Source organism: Crocodylus porosus, unplaced genomic scaffold, assembly GCF_001723895.1.
Source record: "Crocodylus porosus isolate Cpor-Errol unplaced genomic scaffold, CroPor_comp1, whole genome shotgun sequence".
Lineage (NCBI taxonomy): Eukaryota > Metazoa > Chordata > Crocodylia > Crocodylidae > Crocodylus > Crocodylus porosus.
The window spans coordinates 16,680,756-16,708,176 of record NW_017728915.1 but is presented as its reverse complement, the minus strand read 5'-3'; the positions used below and the strand labels follow the sequence as shown (position 1 = coordinate 16,708,176).

Below are 27,421 nucleotides of genomic sequence, written 5' to 3'. Positions count from 1 at the left end.
AGGGATTTTCCAATAGGAGCTGGGTGTCTAACTCCCTCAGATACTTCTGAAAATTTCTCCCTATCATATTTAATTAAAATTCTCAGAGGGGTGTGATTAACATTTGTGTGACTGGTACTGGTCTCCTGAGAAGAGTTCCAAAATTCGCTTCTCATTCCATCTGTTCTTCACGGCTTAAGAAATAATTTGACCCAATCATGAACTGAAATTTTGACAAATAATTTGAAAAGACCATGAACTGGAGAGAAGATCAGTCTCATGAGAAGCAGGACAGCAGCCTGCTTATAGAGACTGAGGAAGAACACTTTTCTTTCAATTTTCCCACCTGCATGTTTTGCAGGAATTTTCTGATTAGAAAACTCCTTGTATTAAGAGAAGGGAAAGAAGCAGTTCCACTTAAAATAATGCTGCAAGTTAATCCATGTGCAATATAATCTGAGATATATATTTGAGTACTGGCATGGCCAAAACCTTACCCATAAAGACACCCTCTATTTTTAAAGTGTTTGTAAGAAACACTTCAATTTTCCATGTTTCACTCTTTCCTTCTCTCTCTCTCTCATACGTGCACGTGCACACACACACAACCTCCCCTCACCACCCTGGGTCAGAAGAGGAAAGCTTCCAATATTCATTCTCTTAAGGACATAAAAGAAAACTTACCTTTTCATGCAGTGACTCTAATTAGGTGAAGCCAAGCATTGTTTTGAGGTGATTTCATTTTTTATTCTGAGCTCCCACTTCTCTCTGCTCACATCTGATCCCCAGATAAACACGTTCAATAAAGCAGATACTTATGCCACCAGGCTACACAAATGAAACAAGGCTCTTGGCAGCCTACCATCAAGCTCATTCCTCAGATGTGGTGAAGGAAAATATTTAGGATTCTTTTTTTCTAGATATTGAGAATATCTTTTCCCATGTAAACATTTCCAGTTGCTGCAGATCTACCCACACAGCAGCACCAGCATTCATACACAAACCAAAGCTGTACCATCCAAATTTACCACGAGCATACCTCACCTCTCTACTGACAATTTCAAAGCAGTTCCATAATAAGAACCTTGATGCCCTGCCACAAAGACCTCAGAAGTCTGCAAGACTGGGTAATAGCAAAGTTCACTCTGTGAGGTACTAAAATTTTTACAGCACCAGTATTTTAATATTAAATTGAATAGATCATTTTCAATTACATGAAATGTCTATGTTCCATGAAATGAGAATTGATAATGTTTCAAGAATACTTACTCTGGGAACAGGGGATGTCTGGGTACCCTTCCTTTGGCCACTAGTCTCGGGTGTCAGATCTCGGTGATCTAGCTGAATATGGTTCTCTAAGTCTTCAGCACTTTCAAATTTGACACTACATTCTGGGCACCTGAGACTGCCACATGGTCTCTCGTTAACTTCCTGTGGGGTCAAGCCTGAAGACTGTCCATTGGTGCTCCTGGTCATGCATCCAGCACAGAGGCCATATGGCAGGCCATTAACATCCAATTTCACCAAATCCTGCTTGTTACGGAACTCTTTCAAGCACAAAGCACACTTGTAGAGTTTCTGCAAGGCCTGGCCGTTGGGAGATGAGGTTGCAGAGTTTCCTGCCAATTTCTGCATATGGAACGTTCCGTGAATTTTCAACTCAAGGGTAGAGGTGACCGTCTGCATACAGACAACACAGCGAAATCCAGTGAGGGAGTTTCTGAGATCTGGGTGCATCTGGCAGTGCTCAATAAATTCCTCCTCGCTCTGCAGTGGCATTTTGCAGATCCTGCATGTTCCTGTATCCAAACTTTTGCTGTGAGTGACTTTGTGTTCTGTCAGAGTCAGCAGTGATGGGAAACGCTCCCCGCAAATGGGGCACATGTAGTGCTTGGCTGGACCTCGGTGAGTCTGCATATGCTCTCTCAGACCATTCTCTGAAAAAAAGGTCCTTGAGCAGATGTTACATTTGTGGCTACCTTTGATGAATTCTGCCTTCTTTCTAGAACAATCATCCTCCCCAGGCCTGATATTATGATCTCTCAAACGATGGTTCTGCAAAAGAACTTCCATGGTGTAGGCAGCTCCACAGATATCACAACCATACATAGGCTCCGATGCATCTACATCATCCTCACTAGCTTCATGGCTATTGGATGTATCTGGATTCTTCATCAACATGTTCTGAATATCTGCAGCTTCCGTCTTCTTGTTCGTTGGTGTCATGCCATTAGCTGTACCATTCTCTGCACCAGCATCAAACACACAATGTTTCTCCCGCAAATGTTTTTCCAATAAGATGATGGCATGGAAAGCTTTGCTGCAGAACTTGCAGTTGTATTTTTTGCTGTGGGTTGTGATGTGGCATTGTAGTTCTACTTCTGTACTGAAGGTCTCACCACAAAAGATGCACTTGTGTGACTTTGCTGGATTACCCAAATGGCTGTGCTTCACATGGATCTGAAGGTCTACCTCCTTCCTAAAGTCCCAATTACAGGCTGTACAACGATACATCTTCTTTTCATTGCTATGCTTTACTGCCAGATGTACTTGGATAGATACCTTGGAATCAAAAACTTCTTGGCAAAGGGTGCAGTGATACAATACAAAAGTATGCATGTCCAGCAAATGCTTCTGCAAGTCATCCACTGAAGAAAACTGTTTGTCACAGCTCTCACATACATAATGGGTTGAAGTCGTCATGTAATGTACTGTGAGGTGCTGCAGGAGAGACTCTTGGGAATCAAAGTCTTCTTTACACTGAGGGCAAGACTGTTTCCTTAAAAGCAACTCCAAATGCAACTTTAAATGAGTTTGGAAACTTTCAAAATTAGAGAACTTTAGATCACACTGATTACATGGGTATTCTCCATTAGAAACTGAATTTATACTTGCAGAAAGCCGCTGCCTTTTAGGGGAAGAGACTTCAACATCAGAAGAAACTGGACTCTGCTCTGCTTTTGACTTCTTATTGTGTGCCAAAGGAATGTTCTTGTGGTTTTCTTTAATATGCTTTGTAAGCTTCAGGATGGAGCCAAAAATGGGGGAGTTTGTGCAATAAGGGCATGAGTAAACTTCCATAAAAGACTGTGTTGGCTGAATGACAGGGGAATCCAATTTTGAATTTCCTACATTGCAGTGAGTTTGCTGAATATGTTCAGTCAAGGTTGCTTCAGTTAGAAAGCCCATGGAGCACTGGTTACAGAAGAAGGCATTGTTACCATCTTGAGGGGTAGCATTTGGACCACAGTGAGTGATGCGGATATGTTCCTGAAGGCTATTAATATCCGCAAACATCTCAGGACAATAGTTACAGTGAAAGGCAGAAATGTTGCTAAACTGCATCATGGGATATGCATGGTTTTTGTGTACCTTTCTCACATGTTCATTCAAATTGTATAGAGTAGGCATGGAATCAAGGCAGATCTGGCACGTGTGGCTTTGTTGAGGTTTGTCAGCATGAATGGTCTTTAAATGTATCTCCAGGACAGCGAGGCTGTTGAAGTCACGCTTGGAACAGTAGGGACAGCTGTAAGTGACTTTAGACCAATTCTGGCCTTCCTCTCTCTCCACTGATCTGATCTTCTTTTGTCCTCTCAAAGGTTTTAGAGTTGAGTCTGGTGTAGATCCTCGTTCTGCCGATGCACTCGAATCAGGAGTTGCACTGCTCATGGATGCCACACTCCCCAAGACTGGATCAGGACTGATACTGTGGTTGCTGGAATCAGGTTGTCTGTGGCTATCCAAATGGCAATAGACTTCTTCCACTGAAGAAAACTGCTCTGGGCACATAGGGCACTTGTGTTTTTTGTTGGCATGAGCTTGGTGAATATGGGAAAGAAGTGAGTTTTCATCTGCAAATACTTCAGGGCAATGAATACACTGCAAATCTGCCTTCTCAGAAAGCTGTGGGTGGCGCATCATTACGTGCTTCTCCAAATCTTCAGTCTGACTGAATGTCTCTTCACAGTAATCACACATAAAATCATCCTTCTTCACCTCTTTCTCAGTCTTTGCCATATGTTCCTTGTTCTTTTTATGAGCTTGCATGTGACTCTGCAATGAGCTGGTGGAGGAAAACCCACGCTTACAGACAGTGCACTTGAACGGCTTGCTGGAACTGTGAGTTTTCAGATGAATTTTGAGGTGGTCGCTGCGAGAAAAGGCTGCCTCACATTCATGGCAATGATATTTTTTATCCCCTGTGTGAAGCTTTATGTGGCGATCCCTACTTCTCTTATGCTTAAAAAGCCGGCTACAATAGGTGCATTTGAAAGGTAGTTTGTCACTGTGGATCTGCTCATGCCTTTTAAGGTAGCTCAGGCGAATGAAGGACTTATCACAAAACTGACAGGGATATGGCAGGCCAGTCCCCCCTTCCTCCTCCCCGATGCCGAGATCACACCCATCTCCTATCATCTGAGTGGGTGATGCAACATCTTTGCTGGAGGGAGATGAAGCCACCCAGGAGAGTTGTGGGTCGTCATCACCATCTGTAATGGGAAAGCAGAAAGGAGATTAAAAACAATTCCCAGTGCATCTGTGAAATAAGGACAAAGCCTCTCAACAACACTATGGGCTGCTGCTACTACAGTATAAAAAAATTAACTGCTGAACAAAAAAAAGGAAAGATAAACGTCTCTTGAATTTTAAAGGATGTTAGAAAAAAAGGAAGAAAAGTACATATTGTAAATGCATTTCATGTATATGCCAACATAGAGTATTTATATAAAGCATTTTTCTTTAGCAGGTTTAACACTTGCTCACTGCACTGTAAAGCAATAAACAATGAATACAGAAAACAAAATACAGTGTGCAGCAAGGCAATACAAACATTACCAAGAGCTACAGCACTAAGTGATCAACTGTGATTTTGTAGGGTTTCTAAACGATATATCAAAATGATTATAAGCAATGTCTCCATTAAACAAAATCTTTTCACTTCTACTTCAAAACTGAAACATATTTAAAGGCTGCACAAAAAGCAGTTACAGTTAGAAAAAGCAAACAGAGTCCAATATCTATGTGAAGTTAAAAAGTGACAGGTTTGAGACAGCTCAGCCAAATCTAAGAAGAAATTTGAATTGTTATAGTATTCATTGGTTTAGGAAGGCAATGTTGTCCGATTATAGCAAAAAGACTAACAGTCTTCTTTGGAGATTTCAAATCATCCACTAGACAGCCAAATTCAAGAACAAAACAGCACAGGCTACTCCTTAATGATACTTCTTTTACCCTAAGTTGAAACTTGACAAAATATTTTATAAATCTGTTTTACCATAAAAAAAACCACAAAGTCATTTCCAACTGCAGAATGGTCATTTTAAAGAAATAATACAATTTTGTCATATTTCACCATCTCAACTGTTAGCAGAAACGAGAATAAAATAAATGCAGATATACTCATTCTACAGAGCCGGCTGAAAACATTGAATTAAGTGAATATCCTGCTAGTTGAATACCATACTGAACCATGAAAAAATCCTGGGGTAAGTCTAGCAAAAATGAGGGAAAGGAGGGAGACTCTGCCCATACATATGATCACAGATATACTATGTTTGGAAATTCAAAAAGGACCTATTTTGCCAAAGCTATTTAGCATTCTTAAACTTTTAATGATCCTGTTCTAGCTTAAAAAAAACCCCCAAACTAATAAAAAAAAACCCCTAACCGTGCAGGCAAACTGCCACACATTCACTTGTCTGCCAATTAAATAGTCACCAGTCCAATAAGAGCACATGTACAGTAGAGTAACTTTCAAAGAGCTTACTTAATGAGGATATTGCCGGTTGAAGAACATAAGTTTTCTTTATCAGAAGGCTATCTCTTTACCCCAGAAAAACACAGATTTCTGTTACTCTATATAAAAAACAAAAAACAAAACAATGAAAGAATACAAAAAAAAATCCTGTGCAAACCAACTCATCTAGCAAAAAAGGTCACATCTTTTCTAGAACAAATTTGTACCAGAAGATATCCTTCTCTTTTCATACAGTACTACTATTCCATCCTCATCTGATCATATCCAAATCAGCTACTCCAAAAATGACTGATGACACGAATACAGTATTTTAAGTTCATTACAGAAATGCCCTTATACCTTTCAGCAAGCAACCACAGTTTACAAACATTCAATGGACACATATTACGCAAAACTCTGTCCCAGTCTGAGCATTATAAAACATAGCATCTATTGATACACTTGTTTTTTCAACTTCTTGTACTAAACAAATAACACAACCCAATCTCTCTCCCTTTTCCCACCTCTCTCTCTCTGTCTCATGTGCTCTCTTTTTTGTTTGTATCAGTAATGAAATCTCACACTCAAGGTTTAAACCTACTCAGTTGTACGCTCCTGTGTGCCATATCATAGACTCAGGTTTGCCCCATATCCTGATCTGCCTCCCTCCCTTTCTCTCCCTCTCACTCTGATGTCAGCCACATTCACAGGGGTTCCCTCCCTAAGCAAAGGAGAGCCAGCTTCCCTAGGGACTTGCATTAATGGGCCCTTCTGACTGGAAGGATTCAGCTGGCTGCCAGCTTCTTGGATTAGATTCAGTGGGGAGGTACCGGTAGATCACTGCTCGCTAATTCCCAGCTCACGCCAGCTGGGCTCCTCATGGGGAAAGGAGACAAAAGGGACAGAGGGGATGCTTGGGCCTGAAGTAGGGCAGCACATGGTGAATTTGCTAACTCTACCTTGTTTTCTACTGGAGAAAAAAGGATTACACTGCTACTCTATAAATTAACTGGCTGTTGTGTAAACAATAACAAGTTGCTACTATGCAAAAACCATTCTAAAATATATACATTTAAAATGTCTTATATGTATACACCCTCTCTCTCTTTCTCTCTCTCTGTACATGTATATGTTCACACAAACATATATACATATACACTCTATAGCATGTGCTTACACATAAAAGACATTTTAAATATGTATATTTTAGAATGAGTTTTTCATTGCAGCAACTTGTTATTGTTGTCTTAGTATTAGTATAAGGACCTAGATGATTAAAAAGGGCAACAAAGAGGGGAAAAATTCAGACAAAATTGAAACTACTTTAATGAATAAATCAGTTTCACTGTTCAGCTTTTCAAACCTGTAGATTTAACACACCAAATTCAGTGTTACCTTGACCCAGTAGGACAACATTAATTGAATTCAATTGCTTGTGCTTTTGCCAGCAGTGAAGTTGGTCCATTACCTCATCCATATCAATCACAAAATGTAAGAATGGACACTTAGGAAAGATTCGACCCCAAAAGTAGCAATTCCCTTCTTCCAAGCATATTGGACTATTTAAAAATATAATACTAAAGAAAGCTGGTATTGGCGAATGATATACAATATAAGTGCTATGAGACAATTCATTTGGATTCAAGTAAAATCACATTTTCCATATTGGAAAGCTGAATGTATGACAAAAACAGAATAATTTACGCTGAAAAGTTGAAAGCTGGATTGCCTTATTTTTACAGTGTAATTTGGAAATGTGGAATTAAGTGTTTGACTTCCAGTTTTGTTTCAATATATTTCTTTGTCTGACTTTTACAATTTAGAAGTAATTGGAAAACTGCTCAGAAATGCAACACTATGCACAATCTACCTAAATTTCTAGACAAATGAAACATTAGTGTGTGTATCCAAAGACTAAAACTGAAGAAATTAGGGGAAACTCATTATCATTAATCTCTTTGTGGAATGAGAAATAACCTTGTTTATTTTAACTTGCTTATTTAAATTGAGGAAAAGGCTAATAATGAACCCAGAAAAAATTCTAGGTAATTTTACTAAAGTATTTTACACTGGGAAGATATTCGTGAGATGTGGTATGACATGTCTGGCAATGATGGTTTTTCCAACAGAATAATAATTCTACATTAATGCAATCAAAGGAATGTAACAGAATGAGAAAAATCACTTTCAAAAAGGAGATTAAAGTCATTAAAAATGGCTAATCCTGCAAAGTGGGACTGTTCTAAAACAGAGAATCACATGGCTGGTGCAAGGCTTTTGTCATCTGCGCATAAGAGAATCAAAACAAGTATTAAAAGGGGAAGAAAATTCAATAAAAGTTTAATTAGAAAAAAAGAGCATTAAGTAGGCTTCAGAATGTAGGCAGTCTTTGGGATGGATGTGTGGGTCGGGAAACTGACATGGCCAAACTTAATAATCAATCTCAAAATGGTACAGTAATTTAGCAACTTAATGTTCAAGTGTGTTTATAAGGCTGCAAGCATTCATCATCATCACTGAAGAGCTAATTCCAGCCTAGATGCATTCAATAAATGTATTTTTCCATCTAATAAGAGCAATTTGGCCAAACTGCTATATAAATCATACTTCATTTTCCATTTTCCTTCACATAACACGATCCAACTTCAGAAAGGTACTCATGCAGCTATGACTATCAAACTCAGATCTAATATCACAATTGTTTTTTTTCAAAAGGGAGATGACAGGGTGCCACAAATGGGAGACTTAGGTAGCATAGCCACATTTGCATATCCTGTTACAGTAGATATATTTGTTAAGAACATTACCTTGGTGACAGAAAATAATTTGTCTAAATGTAAATACAATTTCAGAGTCTCTACAACAGTGTTTCCCAACCAGTGTGCCGCAGCACAAAAGTGTGCCAATAGAAATTAATAGGTCTGCTGTGGAATTTTGCTGTGGCATCAATAGGTATGATGATGGGGGATGCCTTAACAGGTGTGCTGTGGAAATTTTTTATTTATGTAAGTGTGCCTGGTGCTGGAAAAGGTTGGGAAACTCTGCTCTATAAGACACTTTCCCATTTCTTCACACAAAGTTAGACAGACACATTTCATTCTATTAAACTTTCACCTAAGCCTTCATTTGTTAAGACAATTGTGGGAAGATTGGCTTGCTGAACTAGCCAATCACAACTGCTTAGTCAATCTCACAGTCAAGACTGGCCAACCTGAATGATGCATAAACCAGATCTATGCCTAAGCTGTCTGCCTGCCTGAGGTTTAAAGAGTAGCAGGTATAAGAAGAGGACCCTTGTTGCCTGTCCAGCCAAAACGTTTGCCCCTGACTACATCTGCTTGTTTTCTAGGCATCATCATTTTGTTTCTATTCAGTGAATGATTTGCCACCCTGCATGAATATCCGTTTGAGTACTAGCCTATAAGACAAGTAGTAAAGGGCAAAGTTTGAGTACTAGGCTATAAGACAAGTAGTAAAGAGTTCACAACCGAGTGCTTATTAAGACATGTGGGTATAATTGAATTTCTAATCATACTAGGAAGCATTCTGGAAAGGTGGAAAGTTGCTGGTTGCATCCATGTCAGGGAAGGTGACGACAGAGATAGGGAAGTGGGTAGGCATCTACAAAAGGTGTTATACCCATAGGTGTTGCAGTCATCTCCAGGCCTACATAGAATGACCAATATTTACAGACAGGTGACATGTAGATAGTGGGATCCTCAAGCCTTCCCATTTGTTTGATACTATAGAAGAGGCTTGGTGTCTAATTGGAACCTAGAACACACAGGGTAATCATTTGACAAAGATTAACCATGCATTTCTATGCTTTGCTGTCATGTCATTATCATTAAAAGAAATTATAAGAATGGAAGTGTGGCAGACCACCTTCAGTACCTGCCACTTGAATGGCTAGGAGCAGGCAGCCTGCAGATGCTTGATGAGAGTGGCCATTTTAGAGCTCCACTCTCAGGGCTGGAGGCAGCAGTCAAGGAGGCAACATCTAGCTGAGCTCCTTGGAACATCCCTGGAGATAAGGGCTGGGACTATGGAAAGGAGGAGGCCCCATGGTCCTGGGCATGACTGGAAACTCCACCTTGCCAGGGAAGGCTGGTCTGGTGAGACTTCTTGTGGTGAGGGAATCCTCAACCCCAAGAAATGCCAGGCCAGTGACCTCCACAGTGAAAGGTGGGTAGAGGCACCTTAACCCCAGCTCCAACCATCCAGTGGGTAGAGAGTTGTGGTATAGAGAGTTGTGGTGAGGGGCAGGCACGTCTGCAGCCACCTGAGCCCCACAGGGGCCTAAGATGCTGGAGGCCGCAGTGTGAGGGGGCAGTAGTGTGGCAATGGAGTGTGGGGGCAGTAGTGGGCCTGCACAGAGTAGGGGGTGCCTTTGCAACCTGAAGGACTGTGCACAACAGGGTGTAGCGTAGGACCTGCCCAGGGGTGGACCTGAAGGGCTGCAGCAAAAGAGATATGCAGAGTAACATTGCTCGGCAGGCGATCTAAAGGACTGCACAAGGGCCAGTCCTGCAAGATCAGCAAAGTTTCGAGTGAGCCCTAGGTAGAGAGCACAAGTAACAGGCCCTAGTAGGAGGGCAGGAGTGTGAGCCCCTGCGAAGGGGCAATTATAGGAGGCCGAGGTAAGTCTATGGATGCCTGAGGCTGAATTTGGGCCAAAGGCCGAGTGGTACATCTCAGTAAGGGGGCTGGGGGAAACTCTGATGATCTGGATGCCATCTGCAGGGCACTGGCCACGGTGTAGGGATGGTATGCATCTGTGCATAGTACCCCCTAGCATTGCGGCATTATAATGGGCAGCCTCCCATTTAGAACACTAGTTTATTTAACCAGAAAGTTGTGGCAGGTGAGACTGGGGGGATTGCCCTATGTAGACAGGTGGGTGGGTCAAGGTTGAGACCCAGCCCTCAGCTTGTCCCCAGTCACAGGAAGTTTAAAAGGGGCCTCTTGGGATACCGATGCCAGCCTCCTTCATTTGCAGGCACCATTTATCCAGATAGGCCTTGGTTCACGCACTGCAACCACAGAGCACCTTACGAAGACAAAAACAAAACTCCCCACAATATGCCACAGGTAAAAAAGAAGGGAAGGCAAATGTACAGCCAGGCCATAGCCACTGCAATGGCAAGGATGGTACGGTATTTGTTTAATATAAACTCAGGTAATCATAGGCAAAAAATGTGTCTATGATACAGAGGAAGGAAAAATCTCCACATAATTTCCCAATCTGGGATGAAGGAAAAGTTCCTTCCCGACTCCAAATCTAGCAATTGATTTTACTTTGAGTGAAAGATGATGACCACCTATCCAGGCACAAAGGAATGTTTAAGATCTGGCAGGAACAACCTACCTTAACTAACAAATGATAAACAAGGGAAAGAATGTTAAAACACAAATCCCCGGTTCTCTGTGACTTGGTGCCTATAAGTAGGCTAAACCTGGGTAAAACACCTAAATAGCTTGAGTCTTCATAGAACCATAGAGAAGCAGGGCTGGGAGGGTCCTCAAGAGCTCACCTAGACCAACCCCCTGCCTGAGGCAGGACCATCCTGATCCAAACCATCCTACACCAGGAGTTGCCTACTCCATGTCTAACCCAGGAGTAGGCAAAGTCTGGCCCACAGGCCAGATCCAACAGGCAATGGACTCCACCCACATGGGTGGGACCAGCCTCCCTGGGGATCCCAGCCACAGATGTGTTGTGATAGTGCAAGGCTGGGGTTGCCATGGAGAATGGCCCCAGCCGCGCTGGCGGGGCAGGCAGGAGGCCGCTCCAGAGCCACTGGGGTCTTGTAGCAGAGACAGCTTGGTCTGGAGCCAGGGCAGAACTGCAATTGGCAGCCCGTATGCTTCAGGCAGTGGCACACAGGCAGTGTATTGTAGTTTGGACCTGGCTGAGGACCAGATTGTCACCACTGCAAGGAGCTGGGACAGAGCCATAATCCACTGCCTATACCCCCCTGCCTGGAGCGTGCAGGCTGCAGATCACAGATCACTAGGAAATAGAGTCTGACTGCTGCCCGGATCCGCCACTTTGCCCACCCCTGGTCTAACCTCTTAACAGAACTACAGAGTCAAACCTGGCACAACACGAGACATAACACCCTAACCTGCCACAAGTAAAGCAGGGGGAACACAGCAGCTAACATCCTGCTGCTGTAAGGGTTCTTAATATACACTCAAGAGATACTATGAAGAGAATCATGCTTCCCCACTACAGAAGTTAAAACCCCCCACAATCCATACCAATCTGACCATGAGATAAAATTCTTTCCTGGCCCCAAATATGGTGATCAGTCCAACCCCGAGTGGAGTCATTATTTTATTTATTTATTTAGTGGACTATCTTGGACGTCATGGTTTCTGTGAAATCCATGAAACCACGAGTTACGTAGGTCCCTACTAATATCTAATCACAATCTACTTTGTTGCAACTTCAAACCATTGGTCTGCATCCTACTCAGCAACAAAGGAGAAAAGGTGTTTTCCCTCTTCTTCATGGCAGCCCTTCAAGTATTTGAAGACAGCTATTATGTCACTTCTTAAGTGCCTTTTCTGCAAGCTGAACATGCCTACCTCTTTCAACCTCTCCTTGTATGGCTCGCCTTCCAAGCCCTTTATCATTCTGGGGAGTCCACCTCTGCACCCTCTCTAACCTCTCCACATCCCCAAAAGTAAACACAGTTCTTGAGATGAGGCCTAATTAGTGCTGAGTATAGACACACAGTCACCTCTTGTGTCTTGCACCTTATGCTTCTATTGATGCATCCAAACCCCCCCCCTTCTGTCTTACTGAGAAACAATGGGATTTGATCGTCTTTGTTCCAAAGTTACTTCTGAAAGTAAGATTTAAGAACTTAAAAATGTATCCTTAATCTCTCTGTGCCTCAGTTCCCTAATTCAAGTAACTCTGGGAGATGGCAGAAGGAATTTTGTGGCTTAATTTATTAATGACTATAAAGCAATGTGAGGCCTTAAGCTGGGAGGCCAAACAGAAAAGCTAACAATATTTATCGTTATTATTGCCAAAGGAACACAACAGAATGGTTATGAATAAAGGCCTGTGACATCTCCCCTCGTACTAGGCCTTGGTGAGGCCGCAGCTGGAGTACTGCGTCCAGTTTTGGGCTCCACAATTCAAAAAGGATGTGGAAAAGCTTGAGAGAGTCCAGAGGAGAGCCACGCGCATGATCAGAGGTCAGGAAAACAGATCTTACGATGATAGGCTGAGAGACATGGGACTCTTTAGCCTGGAAAAGCACAGGCTCAGGGGTGATCTGATGGCCACCTATAAGTTTATCAGGGGTGACCACCAGGATCTGGGGGAACGTTTGTTCACCAGAGTGCCCCAAGGGATGACTAGGTCGAACGGTCACAAACTCCTGCAAGACCGTTTCAGGCTGGACATAAGGAAGAATTTCTTTACTGTCCGAGTCCCCAAGGTCTGGAACAGTCTGCCAGCGGAGGTGGTTCAAGCACCTACATTGAACACCTTCAAGAGTAAATTGGATGCTTATCTTGCTGGGATCCTATGACCCCAGCTGACTTCCTGCCCTTTGGGCAGGGGGCTGGACTCGATGATCTCTCAAGGCCCCTTCCAGCCCTGATGTCTATGAAATCTATGAAATCTTTATCACCACTAAAAGCAAATTATAATCTGTAATAAGTAAATAAGGAAAATGCACTGCAATAGCTCAAATGTAGTTAAGTACTCCACCTTCACACAGCATACGGTGTCTGATTACATTGCAATGCTGGTGTGAATTTATGCAAATTAAGTTTATATACCAAATGTTTTAGGTTTCAATGTTTTCAGTGAACTTTGGCAGCTTTTTAGGGTTTTTTCATTTTAAATTGTTTTCTCTCGTGTTGCTGTATATCTCAAATTTAATTAAAACTAATAATAAGTACCTATTCTATACACTTTTATGGTCATGTCAGCTCCATTGAGACATGAATGTAACACAATGTGATATATTTTTAATTGTAACACAAGATAACAACAGATTATGGGTTTCTAGTTTTTGCACCAACCACTGCCACTTTTCAGTTGACACTGCATCTCTTCTTGAATGATATCAGGAACCCAACTAGCAGCTGTCACCAAAATATAATCACATAGATAGTATTGATGAGCATTTGACCAGTACATACGTGCTAGTACATAGAAATCAGTAGAAATTATTTCCACAGTGTATATGTAGTATCTCTATAAACAATAGCATGCTTTCTTCTCCTCTGACAGTCCCTTCACATCTTGGACAAGGCAGTTCGCAAGGGAATTACTGGGAAGTTGTCTTTACTGAGGGGAATTATAAATGTTTCACCCTTAAACTACACAAGCACAGAAGTGCACTTTTATGTTTTTAAAGGCACTCTTTCAGGAATATAAATCCTATTCAAGAGAAAATGAAAATTAAGACAAGATCAAAACTTCCTTTTCCATGTCCTTGTGACAAGGTATTTAGCAGAATTTGCAGATTTTGTTTTTCGGAATCTGACAGGCCATGCTGTAAGCACTTTTACTATGGTCTCAAACTTGCAAAAAAATCAGTAGGTTGTCAACCATGTACTTCAGCACTTGCACCATCCCAGCCCCCAGATCAAAACTACGATGTAATGGTACCATATATAATGCCTTCACACAAGGTTATTTGGGTGAATGTGATATATTTTATTAGACCACTGCATAGTTGGAGAAATTGTTCTTTCCAAGCTTTCAGGCACAGGCATCCTTCTTCAGGCATAGGGAGAGTATTTCCTAAGAAAAATGAATAATAACTTTTAATTATATGCCGATGTGGTAAGAAGTTTTGCTGGACTAAATTACCACCAATTAATGACTCTTTTAAAAATGTTTACCCTTTGTTCTGCCATTCATTTGATGAAATAGGTTTTAAAAAGCAGTCTAACAAAGGAGACAGGTTTCACCATAAAGATAGTAATAACATGACCTAATAAAATACAAAATCTTATTTTACCTGTTCCTTTTCTTTTATATAAAAACTTAGTACTGAAACTGTAACAAAGCACAAGATGAAATTTAAGCCTTGAATTTCCCTGAATGTTTGCTACAGAACTGTTTAGCAAGGCTTTCTTAAAGCTTTTATGAGAATAACAAGCTTTAACCTAGATGTTCAAAAAGTCGAGATACCAATTTAATCTCTCTCAAATTTTCTTTCCATTTTGCATGTTATCTACAATCAATAAAGAGCTAAGGATTAAAATGATACATAAATCTTGATGGCTGATAAGGAGAAGTTGTTTCTTGCAACATAGCTTTGCCTAAATTAACAATCTGTATTTTGACAATTCACAAAAAAAATTAACATATCACTAAATAGGTTCTCTTACACTTCAATAAATGGCATAGTGGGGGTGGAGGAGAAACTTTTATGTTAGATTTAGGAATAAACTAAATGCTTTCAGGGTTGAATCACTGTTTTTCTTTACTCCCTTTGGAAAAGCAGCAGATACTATATTCTGCTGTGCATCATGGACTTGGGACTGAAAACAGCTGCACTCTAATTACATGTAAAGTGTACCAAAACATTCCTTTTATCACAGACTGTAAATCTGTTAGCATCTGTCTCTCCTTTGTTTCTTCCACAAGATACAAGCTTGTTTCTACATTTTTCTCACCTGTAGCGGTGATTAAAATTCATTATAAATGAAAGGAGTGAACACTAAAACAAGTTCCTCTGTGTACAGTTCTAAACTCAAATTAGAAACAGCTGTTTGCTAATTCATGCAGTGATGTTTTGTCGTGCTCTGTGAATCAATAATAACTCACCCTATTTCTACAGAAATTTTAGGAATATCCATATATTTTACTGAGCAATTTACTCTTTGTACACATTCCAACGAGTCTTTCCCAGAGAAGAAGAGAGGACAATTCTATCAATATTATCAATGCATCACCATAAAGATTTTAATAATGGGCTGCTCTTACGTACCTTGTTACCTGGAGGCCTGTGTCATTCTTGCCTATTTCCCTAACTACAGAACATTTCATAAAGATGACATATTGTAGGACTGATACAAAAAAACAAAATAATACACAGGGGTCACATATAGATATCATTAAAACAATCATCATGCTGAGAGAAAATTATAAAATGAAAATTAATTGTTACCCTGAAAAAAATTAAATATTCTTATAATTCTTTAGTTGAAATTGTTATTAAAAGGTATTTTTGCATGACATTTTAGGCTGTAAAGTGTTATCTCAAACAAATGGAATTACAATCAGAACATACAAAAGTCTGTGCTTTTTAATCCTAATGTCAATTTGACATAGTTTCGCCCATTTGTTTACAAAAAAGGAAGACATTCAAAAACTACCTCCAATAACTACGTTTACCTTTCTAAATAGGAATGATCCAACTAAAAAACTGACTGATCAGAAGGGCCGTTCCCAACATTTTTGAAAGACACTTTAGTAAATTGTCACAGGCCATTCTCGTCACACTAGAGCGCGACCCGCCAGGTCACCGCTGGGACCACTGACCCCAGCACTGTGCCCTTTCTATGGCTTGAGAATTCAGCCTCCCGTCTAAGGAGAATATCATTTTTCACAAATGCCTACTGCTTCTTTCAACAATATACAAGAACAAGGTAATTTTCTAATCTATATTAAAGAAAATGTTCATTGCACTTTTTGACATTTTTAAAACAAGAGGTTCCTCCCATGCCATAACAATTTGTACCATAAAATAAAAACAAATAGATATATTAATTTTAATAGTTTCAAAATAAGCATCTCTTCTTTTAAAGCAAAAATTAGGAATCATTAACCAAAGCTCTTTCTGCACTCGTGACAGTCCTACTGAGATCTCAGCAAGAAACTCACTCCTTCATTCCGGGATGCTGTTGTTGTAAATCCTTTTATATTTCTCACTCTACTGATGCCCAGGAATGTAAAATTTCTCTCTACCAATCAGAAAGCAATGTCATTCCAAGACACCCCATTTCATACCTATGCAGTCCAAGCCATTCAATGTTCCATCTACGGTTATAGGAAGTGGCTACTCAGAACAGGTTCTCTGGTGAGATAAAGTGCGTGGATTTTATTAACTTTTCCCTTTGAATTGACTAGATTGGTGTGCTTTAACGTAATGCTAATTTTTCCAGTTTCTGAATTTTACTTTATGAAGTGGCAAGTAACTTCAAGTCATCAATTAAAATCACAAAAGTCAGCAAAGGGCCATATCCTGCATGATGCTTGAGGTTTCTTGGGGAGGGGGGGGGAAACCAGTGGGAAACAAGCATACTTTATTCTTCCCATAACATTCAGCATCTTACAAGAAAAATTAAATACTATTTAACAATTAGCATCATAGTAGTAGGTGTCATGGTTTGGAGAGTAGTTTGGATAAAGTCATTATGTTTAATCTTGAGATATTTGATTAACCGGGAGGGGAGAGGAGTTGGGGAGGGGAGATGATACCCAGATGTGCCAGCTAAGCAGGTGTAACTGGTAACAACTCTGCATTTATGGTATAAATAGACATTGCCCAATGAATCAGATCAGGTGTGGTGGGATCTGTCCTAGCACAGCTGATCTGCTTCATTGGATAAAACACACATTGCCCATTGTACCACATTGGACAGGGTTCCAATCCTACAGGACAACGGGCACTGTAGTCCCCACTTTCAGAGACATGTCTCAGAGATTGCCTGTGATGAGCCTCTGCAAGCAGGAAACCCCAGCTTTCCCTTTGTACACAGAGATACTCGAGGGAATCTCATGGGAAAGCCAGGGTTCCCCTCTTACAGAGATATTCCTCAGAGCTTGCCTGGGGAATTCCCCAGATATGCAGGATCAGGCCCATTAAGCCCAGGAGAACCTGTCCAGGGTGGCTGTAGAGCACAGGCAGCTCCGCCATAATAAGACAGCACAAATTTATACCGCCTATGCTGTGGCCACAAATTTTAGACTTTTGTGATGTGACAAGGGCTACGCATATCTGTTTGCCTGACCTTTGTGCTGCCATAAAAATGTTTATGGAAACACAAAGGGTGTCTTTACACATGCTCTGAGGGTGGAAGGAGTGTGGGTGGAGGGTGGAGAGTGGCTCTTGGATCTGCATCTGCAACATTTCATGTATCTGCATCCCTGCACTTCAAAATTATGGCAGGGGCACTTTAACTAAAGCTTGGTTTAAGTAATGCATGAGACATGGAGGCTGCTGGAGCGTGCTAATTAGCACACTTCAGCAGACTTGATTAATCGAGTCTGCTCCAACACACTGTAATTACAGCACACTGGAGCAGTGTCCCTGCATGTCTACAGGCATCCAAAGGTGATGCTTGTTTCTACCGTTAGTATTGATGAAGTGTGTTAGGCTAACAACAGTGGAAACCAAACTCCACAAAACGTCCATCTCCTATTTCTGTAGAGGAAAAAATTTAGGAGAATGTCATGCCTTTCATTTTTGGCCTCTGTGCCCGGGAAAGATGAGCCAATTCTTAAACTCTTTTTTTATGACTACACCTTGCATGGAAACCATTTGCTCATTTCATATAGGCCATCACAAAGCTACCTGAGGATAACTAAACTCAGGGGTTAATCAGTTTGGGTTAATATTTTTAAGTGACTTGTAGGAAAAGTTTCCTAGGAATCCACTGTCTCTCATGCTAACTCGTCTAATGTACCTATTTTTACATGCAAGTGTAACGGGGGCCAACTCGGAGCCGATCTCTGCATGGCCTGCCAACCTGTTCTTAGGCTAACCGCTCGCCACGCCTTGATCTTAATTGATTAATTAGTTAGTAATAAGCAAGAGGCTGCCCATTTTCTGCCCTACCGCTAGGCAGCTTCATTCCTCCCTTACACCGCAGCCCAAGCCTCGCAGATGACATTGTGATGTTCTCATATGCACCAGTCCTGCACAACGGGCCCAGAATCCCACTGTAGGACCCCACCTGGATTTCTCCCTTCAGGTGGACTCTGCTGCCATCATACCAGGTTATGTATCTCCCTGCCACCGGTTCCCCTTCAGGTGTGGTCCCCTCACTGGGACCTTCGGCTCACACTAGCCCCGGCTCACCCCAAGCCAGTCAAGACCCCAGGCCCCCGGTTCTTGGGTGTCTCTCTCGGTGGGCCTCCTTACCCTTCTGACCCTCCAGGTCCTAGCCCCTGCCTGGGCCAGTCGGGGGAAGCTCTGGCAGGCCTTGCTGTATGACCCATGCTCTCTTCCTGGGGTCCCCCTCTCTGGGTCCTCCTTTACAGATGTGGGGAGCTGGGGTACCTCACACCATGACTGGTGCCTCAGGGTCTCACAGGGGACCCTCACTCCCCACCCCCGGGCAGCAAATCATGGTGCTACAACCAGTGTTATCTTTGACCTACACTCTGCCTCTCAATGGTGGAGTACTTATTGAGGTCAGGACTCAGCTCTCACTCTCTCTCGCTGAGCCCCCATTCTCCTTTCACTGGGCTCCACATTGCCCTCTCTCTGGGGCTTCTGATCACTGCCCCCTCTTGCTGTGGTTCCACAGTGCTGGGCCCCCTCTCAACTGGGGCTCAGATGTTATATTTGACCCAAACTCTGCCTCCCAGCATTGGAGGACTTACTGGGGTCAGGACTCTACTCTCTCACCCTCTGGCTGAGCCCCCGTTCTTTCCTCACACTGGGGGTTTCCCACACTGCCCCCCCTCACATGGGGGGCTCCCACCACTCATAATTCCCCCTTTACTTGGGGTCTCGGGGCTTCCCTCTTCAGGTGGGCTCAGGTGGCTGTAGCCGTGCCTGGCCCCAACTCTCCTCCTCGGGATCTCGAACCCCTGCAGGGCTCAGGTGGCCTCAGCCACACCTGGCTTCCAACTCTCCTCCTCAGGGCTTACACCCCACACAACTATCTCCAATGGAACGTAATCCACATGACTACCTCCGATGGAACACAGCCCACCTAAAGGTGAGGGCTAGGGGTTACGGTGCCCTGACCTGCCTTTCACCGGGGTGGTAACTGGCCTGCCATTTCCTGGGGGCTCCTGCACCACTGGGAGCCCTACCAGGCCACCCATTTCTGGCAGTGTGCAGTTTTAGGTCATACGCAGGACCAGGAGCCTCCTACCATCCCCTACAACTCCTCCCTTACCTCCAAATGAAACTCAGCAGCCCTCTGACCAGGCGATGTTGTTGCCTGACCTCCAGCAGCCACACTGCCTTGTTTATATAGGTAGCCCTGAACCTAAAATGGCTGCCCTCATTAGGCACCTGGAGGCTGCCAGCACCAGGGCCTTAAAGTGGCAGGCACAGACAGTTCCCTGCCACAGTAAGAGATGTCTTCTCAAAACTTTTACTCCTAACTGTACTGATATTATTTTAGAAAGCGGGGAGCCTCTTTGCAAAAACATGCCTGAAATGCAATTTAAACACAACTTCTAAATAATATGACTCAGTTGATAAGTGCTTAGCTAATCTACTTTTAATTTTGTCCAGAAGATACCTTGAAATAATAGCTAGGAAAAGACAAATGCAAATATCCTGTGTTTTCCCTAAATTATCTTAGGAAGAACAGGCACCTGAGTCACTCTATAGAGGAATCCTCTGCCTTTTACATGTGTGACAGATCTACTACTCATTGAAGAAAGTGTTGATTTTCATGTTTCAGCCCAGAGAGAAATCACTGTGCAGAGCTTTAATATCAAGCTTTCAGAACTGAAGAATGTAAGAGGTGTCATTATAATATTAGAGTGTGTTGCAAGAGAAAAATAAAAGCAGTTTGTTAAGTAGAGAAGAGCACACTATTCCAAATTCTCATTTGATCTAGGTGGGAAAACCTGTCATGCACCTAATAATTTTAAAGGCTAATGTTCATGACAGATAGATTTAATACTGAAAAACATGCGAGACAAAATTACTCAACAACAAATATATACTAAGATCAAGAGTATCCAAGTGTTATACTGCTTTTAAGGAATTTTTAGAAAAATCAAGAGAATATTAAGTAATTTTCAAATATACATGTCCACATCTGCTACTGGCCTGATTTTCTAATATGTTGTGTCTCCACAAATAATCCTACTGAAGTCTACCAGAGCTACAGTTGATCAGGACCTTTGAAAACAAGCCACATAAATATTAAATATTGACACATCTATATACAGAAATTTTTCATAAAATATATACATCCATCACTCCTTTTATATACATACAAATTAGATTCCCCACAAATAATGAAAATGTAAATGAAATAACACATGCAAATATCCTGACTTCTGCAAAAATATATGAATTTATTTGTTTGGTTCTGGTCAGCCTGGATATTCCAAACCTTCACGTGCCCCTTTTGTGAAGAGTTACTGCACCACAGTGACACCAGCTGGCATCTCTGGAGTTAATGAGCCTGGTCACTCCATCTGACCCAAGTCTACAGACAGAGGCTTTGCTCCAGCTAAGCAGACTTCTTGTTCCCCAAGGACATCATGCTTTATGGCAAAATACAATTAGCTCAGTCTCTGTGCCTGCCATATTTAAACATTTATTTATTTAAAATAATTTTATCTTTGCATTTTAAAAAGAAAACCCCATAGTAAGAGAAAATATAAAATGACAAGTTTGAATTTTAAACAATTTTTTAAATGTAATCCAGTTAAATGTCAGTAAGAAAGCTAAAGCAGCATGTGTAACTAGCCCGGGGGGAATGGCATTAAAACAAAAAGTAGAAGAATAAGTTATCTACTTATCAATACTAAACAGAAATAACTAACTGAAAGGATTTAAAAAGAAAATAGGTAAGTTTTGTGGAAAATTAAAGCCAAATATCCTAAATTACTTAAGGCAGCTCTGTACTTCATGCTGTATGGAAGCATTACTCCTTTTTTTACCAACAGTATCTGTTGTTTTTAATGAGAAATGACTTTTAAAAACAAACAACCATTTTTGCCACCTATTAAGAATCTTTCTTCTCAACTCAGTGTTCATCTACAACAGACGTGCAGCGTAAGAAGCCTTTCAAGTTCCACCAGCTATGACCCAGTATCTGTGATCTGAAGACTTGCACTGCACTGCACAACAAAACACTCTATTGAAGGCAGCTTTCTTCTTCCAACAGATCTCTGGCCTTTTGACAGAAGGAACCAATAATAAATTGTGAGAATCTTCTATCAGATTTTCAAAAGAAAAGCTCAAGTGACAAGTAAGATCTTTCTTCATATGACATTGCATCCTTATTAGAATATTATTGAAGCATGTGCAAAGAGCGGTTCCCAGCTGAGACAAGCTTATGCATAGCTCCTACTGGCTCAGCTAGGAGAGGCTCTCTAGGCAGAAAGAATGTCTACTATGCTGAAGCTCCTAGCTCAAGTCCTGCAAGTGGTAATTTTCAGGTTTTATGGCAACATTAGGCCAGGCAATGCCTCGGCCATCGCACTAGTTGGCTACACAACAGAACCTGAATTCTTTGCAGATTTATGCCTCTTCAGAAGATGACGGTTTGTGAATGAACTAGGGGTACATGTAAGAACATAAAAAATGTCATACGACTCAGACAATCAGTCCAGATAGCCCACTATTTCATATCCGACAGTGGTAAAGAGTGGATGCTCAGGGAAACATTTATGCAGCACCTAGCCAGACTAATCTGCCACCCAGTCTCTTCTTTCACAGCTCCCAGCATTCAGACACCAAGGAAGTCCTAATCTGGGGATTACTAGGGGTGCACCAATGGCAATTTTTCGGGTTGATACCGATAACTGATTTTTAAGGAAGCATATCGGTAGACACCAATCCAATTTCTGATACCAGCCCGGCAGTTTGGTAAGTCTGGTGTGGTGGAAGGGGAAGGGCGGGGCGTGGAAGGGCAGATCAAGGCCCCCTATGGTGAGGGAGGAGTGAGGCTGGGGCTGGGGCAAGCACTGCAAATTAAGTAGGTTGAGAACTACCCATACATAGAACTACAGGAAAGTAGGACTTGAAGAGACCTAACAAGGTCATCCAGTCCATTCCTCTACTCAAGACAAGATAATCCCTCACCAAAATATCCTGGCCAAGTTTTCATTCTACCTGCTGTGAAAAAATTCCAGAAGATTCTACAACTTCTCTGAATAGCTTTTGCCAATGCTTAACCACCCTCATAAACAGAGACCAGCAGAAATCACGAAATCCAGCAATGCCCATGAAATCCGGCAATGTCAGCAAAATCTGCCACAAAAAATTTTACTAAATATAAAATGCTGGCTTCCTCTGGGAAGCCCGCCAGGTGGGAAAGTGGAGAAAGGGAAGAGGGGACTGCTAGGACAAAGGAGAACCCAGTATGGCTGCCACTCCCACCCCTCACCACTGACTGGCTGAAAGGGCTGCCTGTCATGTGGCCCCGTCCCTCTTCACCAATCAGAGGCAAGGGGCAGGGCTGTATGACAGACAGCCCTCACAACCAATCAGTGGTGAGGAATGTAGCCACCAGGACCCCTCTACGAACTAGAGGCATGGGGAGGGCCCTGCCATGATCAGCCCCTGAAAATGTCCAACAATGTCCCCACAAAATTGGCCAGCCTCCTCAAGTTGGGTAGACCCCTACTCATAGGTTACTCCTAGTCTCCAACCTAAATCTGGACTCTATTCTTAATCTGCTCTACAGGCCAACAATGTTCACTTTGAAACTCATGCCTCTAAAAGTTAAGTTCTGTCTTCAAATACCGTTGTTGAATATTTTTTACATTCAGCAAGTCTGAGGGCATAATAATTTGGCTCGGGGAAAATCCCTGTCTGTGGCTGGAGAGGGTCACCTGAAAACAGAACACATGAAATTTGTTTATATCAAAGGAAGACTGAAGGTTCTGAGTGGGGAAAGAAGGACGACTCTGAAGGACTCACAACTTCTCTGGGTGTAGAACTGTATTTCTGCTGACCTTCCTTAAAACCAGCAGGAGGTTACTAAGGACTTCAACATTCTCAAAAAGCTAGTGTTACCAAGGAAGTCTGCAGTGTCCAATGCATGGATGAAATGAACACTCACTATCCTGCCAATTACTCTTCCCAAAAAAGGGGAGATCTGAGATGAGATCAGAATCAACAAGAATGCTGTTCCCAAGAGACAGTCTTTCGAGGAGACACTAGACTTCCACATGTTACAAATGGCTAACATCCTCCTGGCACAAAGTAAGACATAGATCATACCTGTCACTATGATGCAGCCTGTCAGTCAGAATTACTTGATTTATATTACAGCCGCCAAAGATGGGCAAGGGTCAGAACTGCAGGCAGTTGGCTTCGTTGTACTCTGGTAACCCGGGATATAGCATCACTAGAAACTATGCTGAATTCAACAAGACTGCCCTCGTAATTAGAAAGTCAGCAAAGACCAACATTTTTACCAATTGTAAGGAACACACCACAATTGACTAAAGATATCACATTAATAATATGTTATAGAAATAATATGTTGGGAGTTGATAAAGTTCTGTTGATAGAGTAAAGAGGGGGAGTTTCTTCTTCAGTGATTCAATAAAGGCTTAAATTCAGGTGAATGAAACCAAATGACTGGCTGTTTATATTAAGCAGTCTATTAGTTAACAGAGAATTTGGGTTTTGTTTTTATATTTTTCTCTTTTTGCTGGAAGTTTGAATTATGCAATTGATACTAATTAACACCTACCTGCCTCTCCAAGCCTCAGACCTAGATTCAGAGTGAATTTATAATGGGGATAGATGCAAGGAATAAAAACATTTGAAAACTAAGAGCGATAAGAACAAAAAAGGCTGAAAGGCAAAATTATTCCCATTGTAATTACTCTATTTACTCATATAGATGACCCTGATTATATGATGACCCCCCCCATAATTATTTCTATATACAGAATTTATAAAATTTGTTATAATTTTCTAGGTATTGAATTTATCCCCTTCCCACTCTGACAGCAGGAAAAATAAATCTGGGGATCCTTTGCCCCTCCCGACTTCCCCCACCCCCCCAGCAGCCTCTTTCCCCTCCTTACTTTCTGACCCTGCTCTCCCTGAGCACATAGAAGTGAGGAACAAATTTGAAAACAATAAACTTGAAAATAAATATGGCTGCAGCAATTTGCATATAGTACCCATGTTTATCTCAGGAGCCCCCTGTAGTTCAGTGTTAGAATCCTTGTCTGCCACACAGAAAACTTGGGTTCAAGGCTGGGCTGCTTATACAAAAGTACAGCCAGGGAAGGACCAAATGTCTGGACCCCGTCTGGCCTTTGGATTCTGTCTCAGTAGCCTAAAGGGGGGGATGGAGGGTCTGAGCAGTCTCTACTTCCCCAAAAGCTCTTTCCTAGGAAGATGCATCAAAGGTTTGGGTGACCTCTCATGCATACACCCCATGATCAACAGTTGCCAAATGTATCTGGATGCATGTTACTTTTTATATATGGTTATATTTGTCTACTCTTCATATCACACCACAAAAGGAAAAACCTTCTCCTTTTACAAAAACCGCACCCATACAAAGGCCCACTGGCCATCCGAACCTGTTACAATAGCTGCAATGCGTGCAGCACACGCAAAACAACTAAGTCCCTCCTGGTCCCTCAAACCAGGCCACATGTCCTTTCCACCTTTGCCCCGCTTGCAGGGTAACATATTCAGTTCAAGTGTCCTCTCAGCCGTTGTCGCTCCAGCTCCCACTTGAGGACCTGCTGCTCCTGTCCGCTTGTCCCTTCCTCTTCTACGCTGTCTTTGCCTCCCTCTCAGCTCAGGGGTGGTTGGATGATCTTGTGCCACATGTCTCTGTGCCAGGTGACTTTGGCTGCGTCCTCTCCGTCCTCTGCTACCAATTTCTGGTAGTAGGTCTGGAGTTTGCTCGGTGCCATTTTCACGCAGCCCACTACCTTTATGTCTGTTTGCCTGTACAACAGGAGGGTCCTGGACTTCCACAAAGTGCTCCTGATGCAGGACGCAAATTGGTCGAAATGGGGTGACGGTCTCCCCTGATGTTTGATGAGGTGCCCATACAGCGCCGCTTCTGTGGTTAGCTGGCAGACACTGGTCACTGCTTTGCAGAGCTATTTCACCCTTTTCCATACCTCTTTGGCTCAGGTGCAGAGCCAGGAGAGGTGATCGATTCTTTCAGTGGCCCCATGGCAGTTCAGCCACTGGCAGCTGGGTCTCCCCAACTGCCCCTTCTCTATGTCTCCGGACCCTCACTGATAGAGCTCAGTGGGTGCAACATGGGGCCTTCTTGGGGCCGATTTCCCTGTGGCCCACCCACCTGTTTCTGGGCTAACCGCCCACCTTCTCACCCACCACGCCTTGTTGTTAATTAATTGATGTTAGTTAAGCATCAATTAATTGCCCCATTTCTTGCCCTGATGCCAGGGGGCACCATCTGCAGCTCCATTCCTCCCCTACGCAGCAGCCCAAGCCTCGCAGATGGCATCCAGCTGTTGTCAGTATCACCAGCCTCACACTGGGTCCCAAAATCCTGCTCTTTGAACCCCACCTGGATCCCTCCATTCAGGCAGCCTATTCCACCTTCATTCCAGGCAACATAACTCCCTGAGCTGCTTCCCCGTCATGGGTGTGGTCCCCCCAAGACCTTTGGCTCACTAGCCCTGGCCCACCTCCAGGCCAGTCGGAACCACAGGTCCTCAGTTTTGGGTGTCCCTCAGAGTGGGCCCCTGGCCCTTCCGGCCCTGGCCCCAGCATGGACCAGTGAGAGGATGTCAAGACAGGTTTGAGCCTATGGCCCCACTCTCTCACTAGGATCCACTTTCCAGACCCTACAAGGGGGTAACCCACCTGGTTGTGGGAGCTGGGGTTAAGATGCTCCAGCCCACCTTTCACCAGATTGGTAACTGGCCTCGCATTTCCTGGGGGCTCCTGCGCCACTGAGAGCCCCACCAGGCCACCCACTCCCCGCAGTTTTAGGTCATGCCCAGGACCAGGAGCCTCCTGATCATCCCCTACAGCTCCACCCTTACCTCCAGATGATACCTGCAGCCAGGCAATGTTGTTGCTTCATCTTCCAGCAGCAAAAATGCCCTCATCAGGCACCTGCCGGCTGCTGTCTTCAGGCCCTTAAAGTGGAAGGCACAAACACAATGTGTGCCCTGCCACAACAGGCTATGAACCAGTTCAGGTCCTAGTGATCTTTCCACAGATCCTTGTGGTGGATGCACTCCCACATCGCCTGGGAGCAGGTCCACAGGCAATGTGGTGTCCCTTATTTCACTGTCCCCTGGATCTTCCTGTGGTTTTCATAGTCATTGGACCTACGTTCTGCAGGCCATACACACTGCGGCACTGGTTCAGGGTCTTGTAGAACCACGGTGCACTCGAAATCCACAGTCTATGGTTAGTCGGGGTGAATAGCCCCCCAGTGTCTCAGGATGTGCCCTGCAAAGTACCTGACAAAGCAAGTGGTTTTGGTTTCTGCGTCAGTCACCAGCTTGCAGATCAGGTTCGTATACTTGGCCCACAGGAACAGAAGGATATCTGGCATACCCCTGCCCCCGGCCCTCTTGTCCTTGTACAAGGTCTTCTGGGTGAACTTTTCCCATCTGGAGCCCCAGAAAAAGATGCACAGGATCCCTCTGGATCCTGTGGGTGACATGCTCAGAAAGAGGGAAGACCAGTGCAGTGTACAGAAGCACCAGTAACAACAGCGCCTTCACAAGCGCAACGCACCTCCCCATGGAGAGGAAATGCATGTGCCATAGTCCCAGTTTCTGTTTTACCTTGGCCTCTGTCTTCTCCCATGCTG

At 42.9% G+C, this 27,421-nt stretch overlaps 1 protein-coding gene across 7 annotated transcripts in view; it reads right to left on the bottom strand.

The window, feature by feature from the left end:
* ZNF423 (zinc finger protein 423) overlaps nt 1-27,421 on the bottom strand; it is a 253,010-nt gene that overhangs the window by 118,372 nt on the left and 107,217 nt on the right. For all 7 annotated transcript variants that reach the window (XM_019535759.1, XM_019535761.1, XM_019535760.1 and 4 more), the window contains one exon: nt 1,249-4,472. In XM_019535759.1, coding sequence (XP_019391304.1) covers nt 1,249-4,472 — 3,224 coding nt within the window. The remainder of the gene's footprint in view (nt 1-1,248; nt 4,473-27,421) is intronic.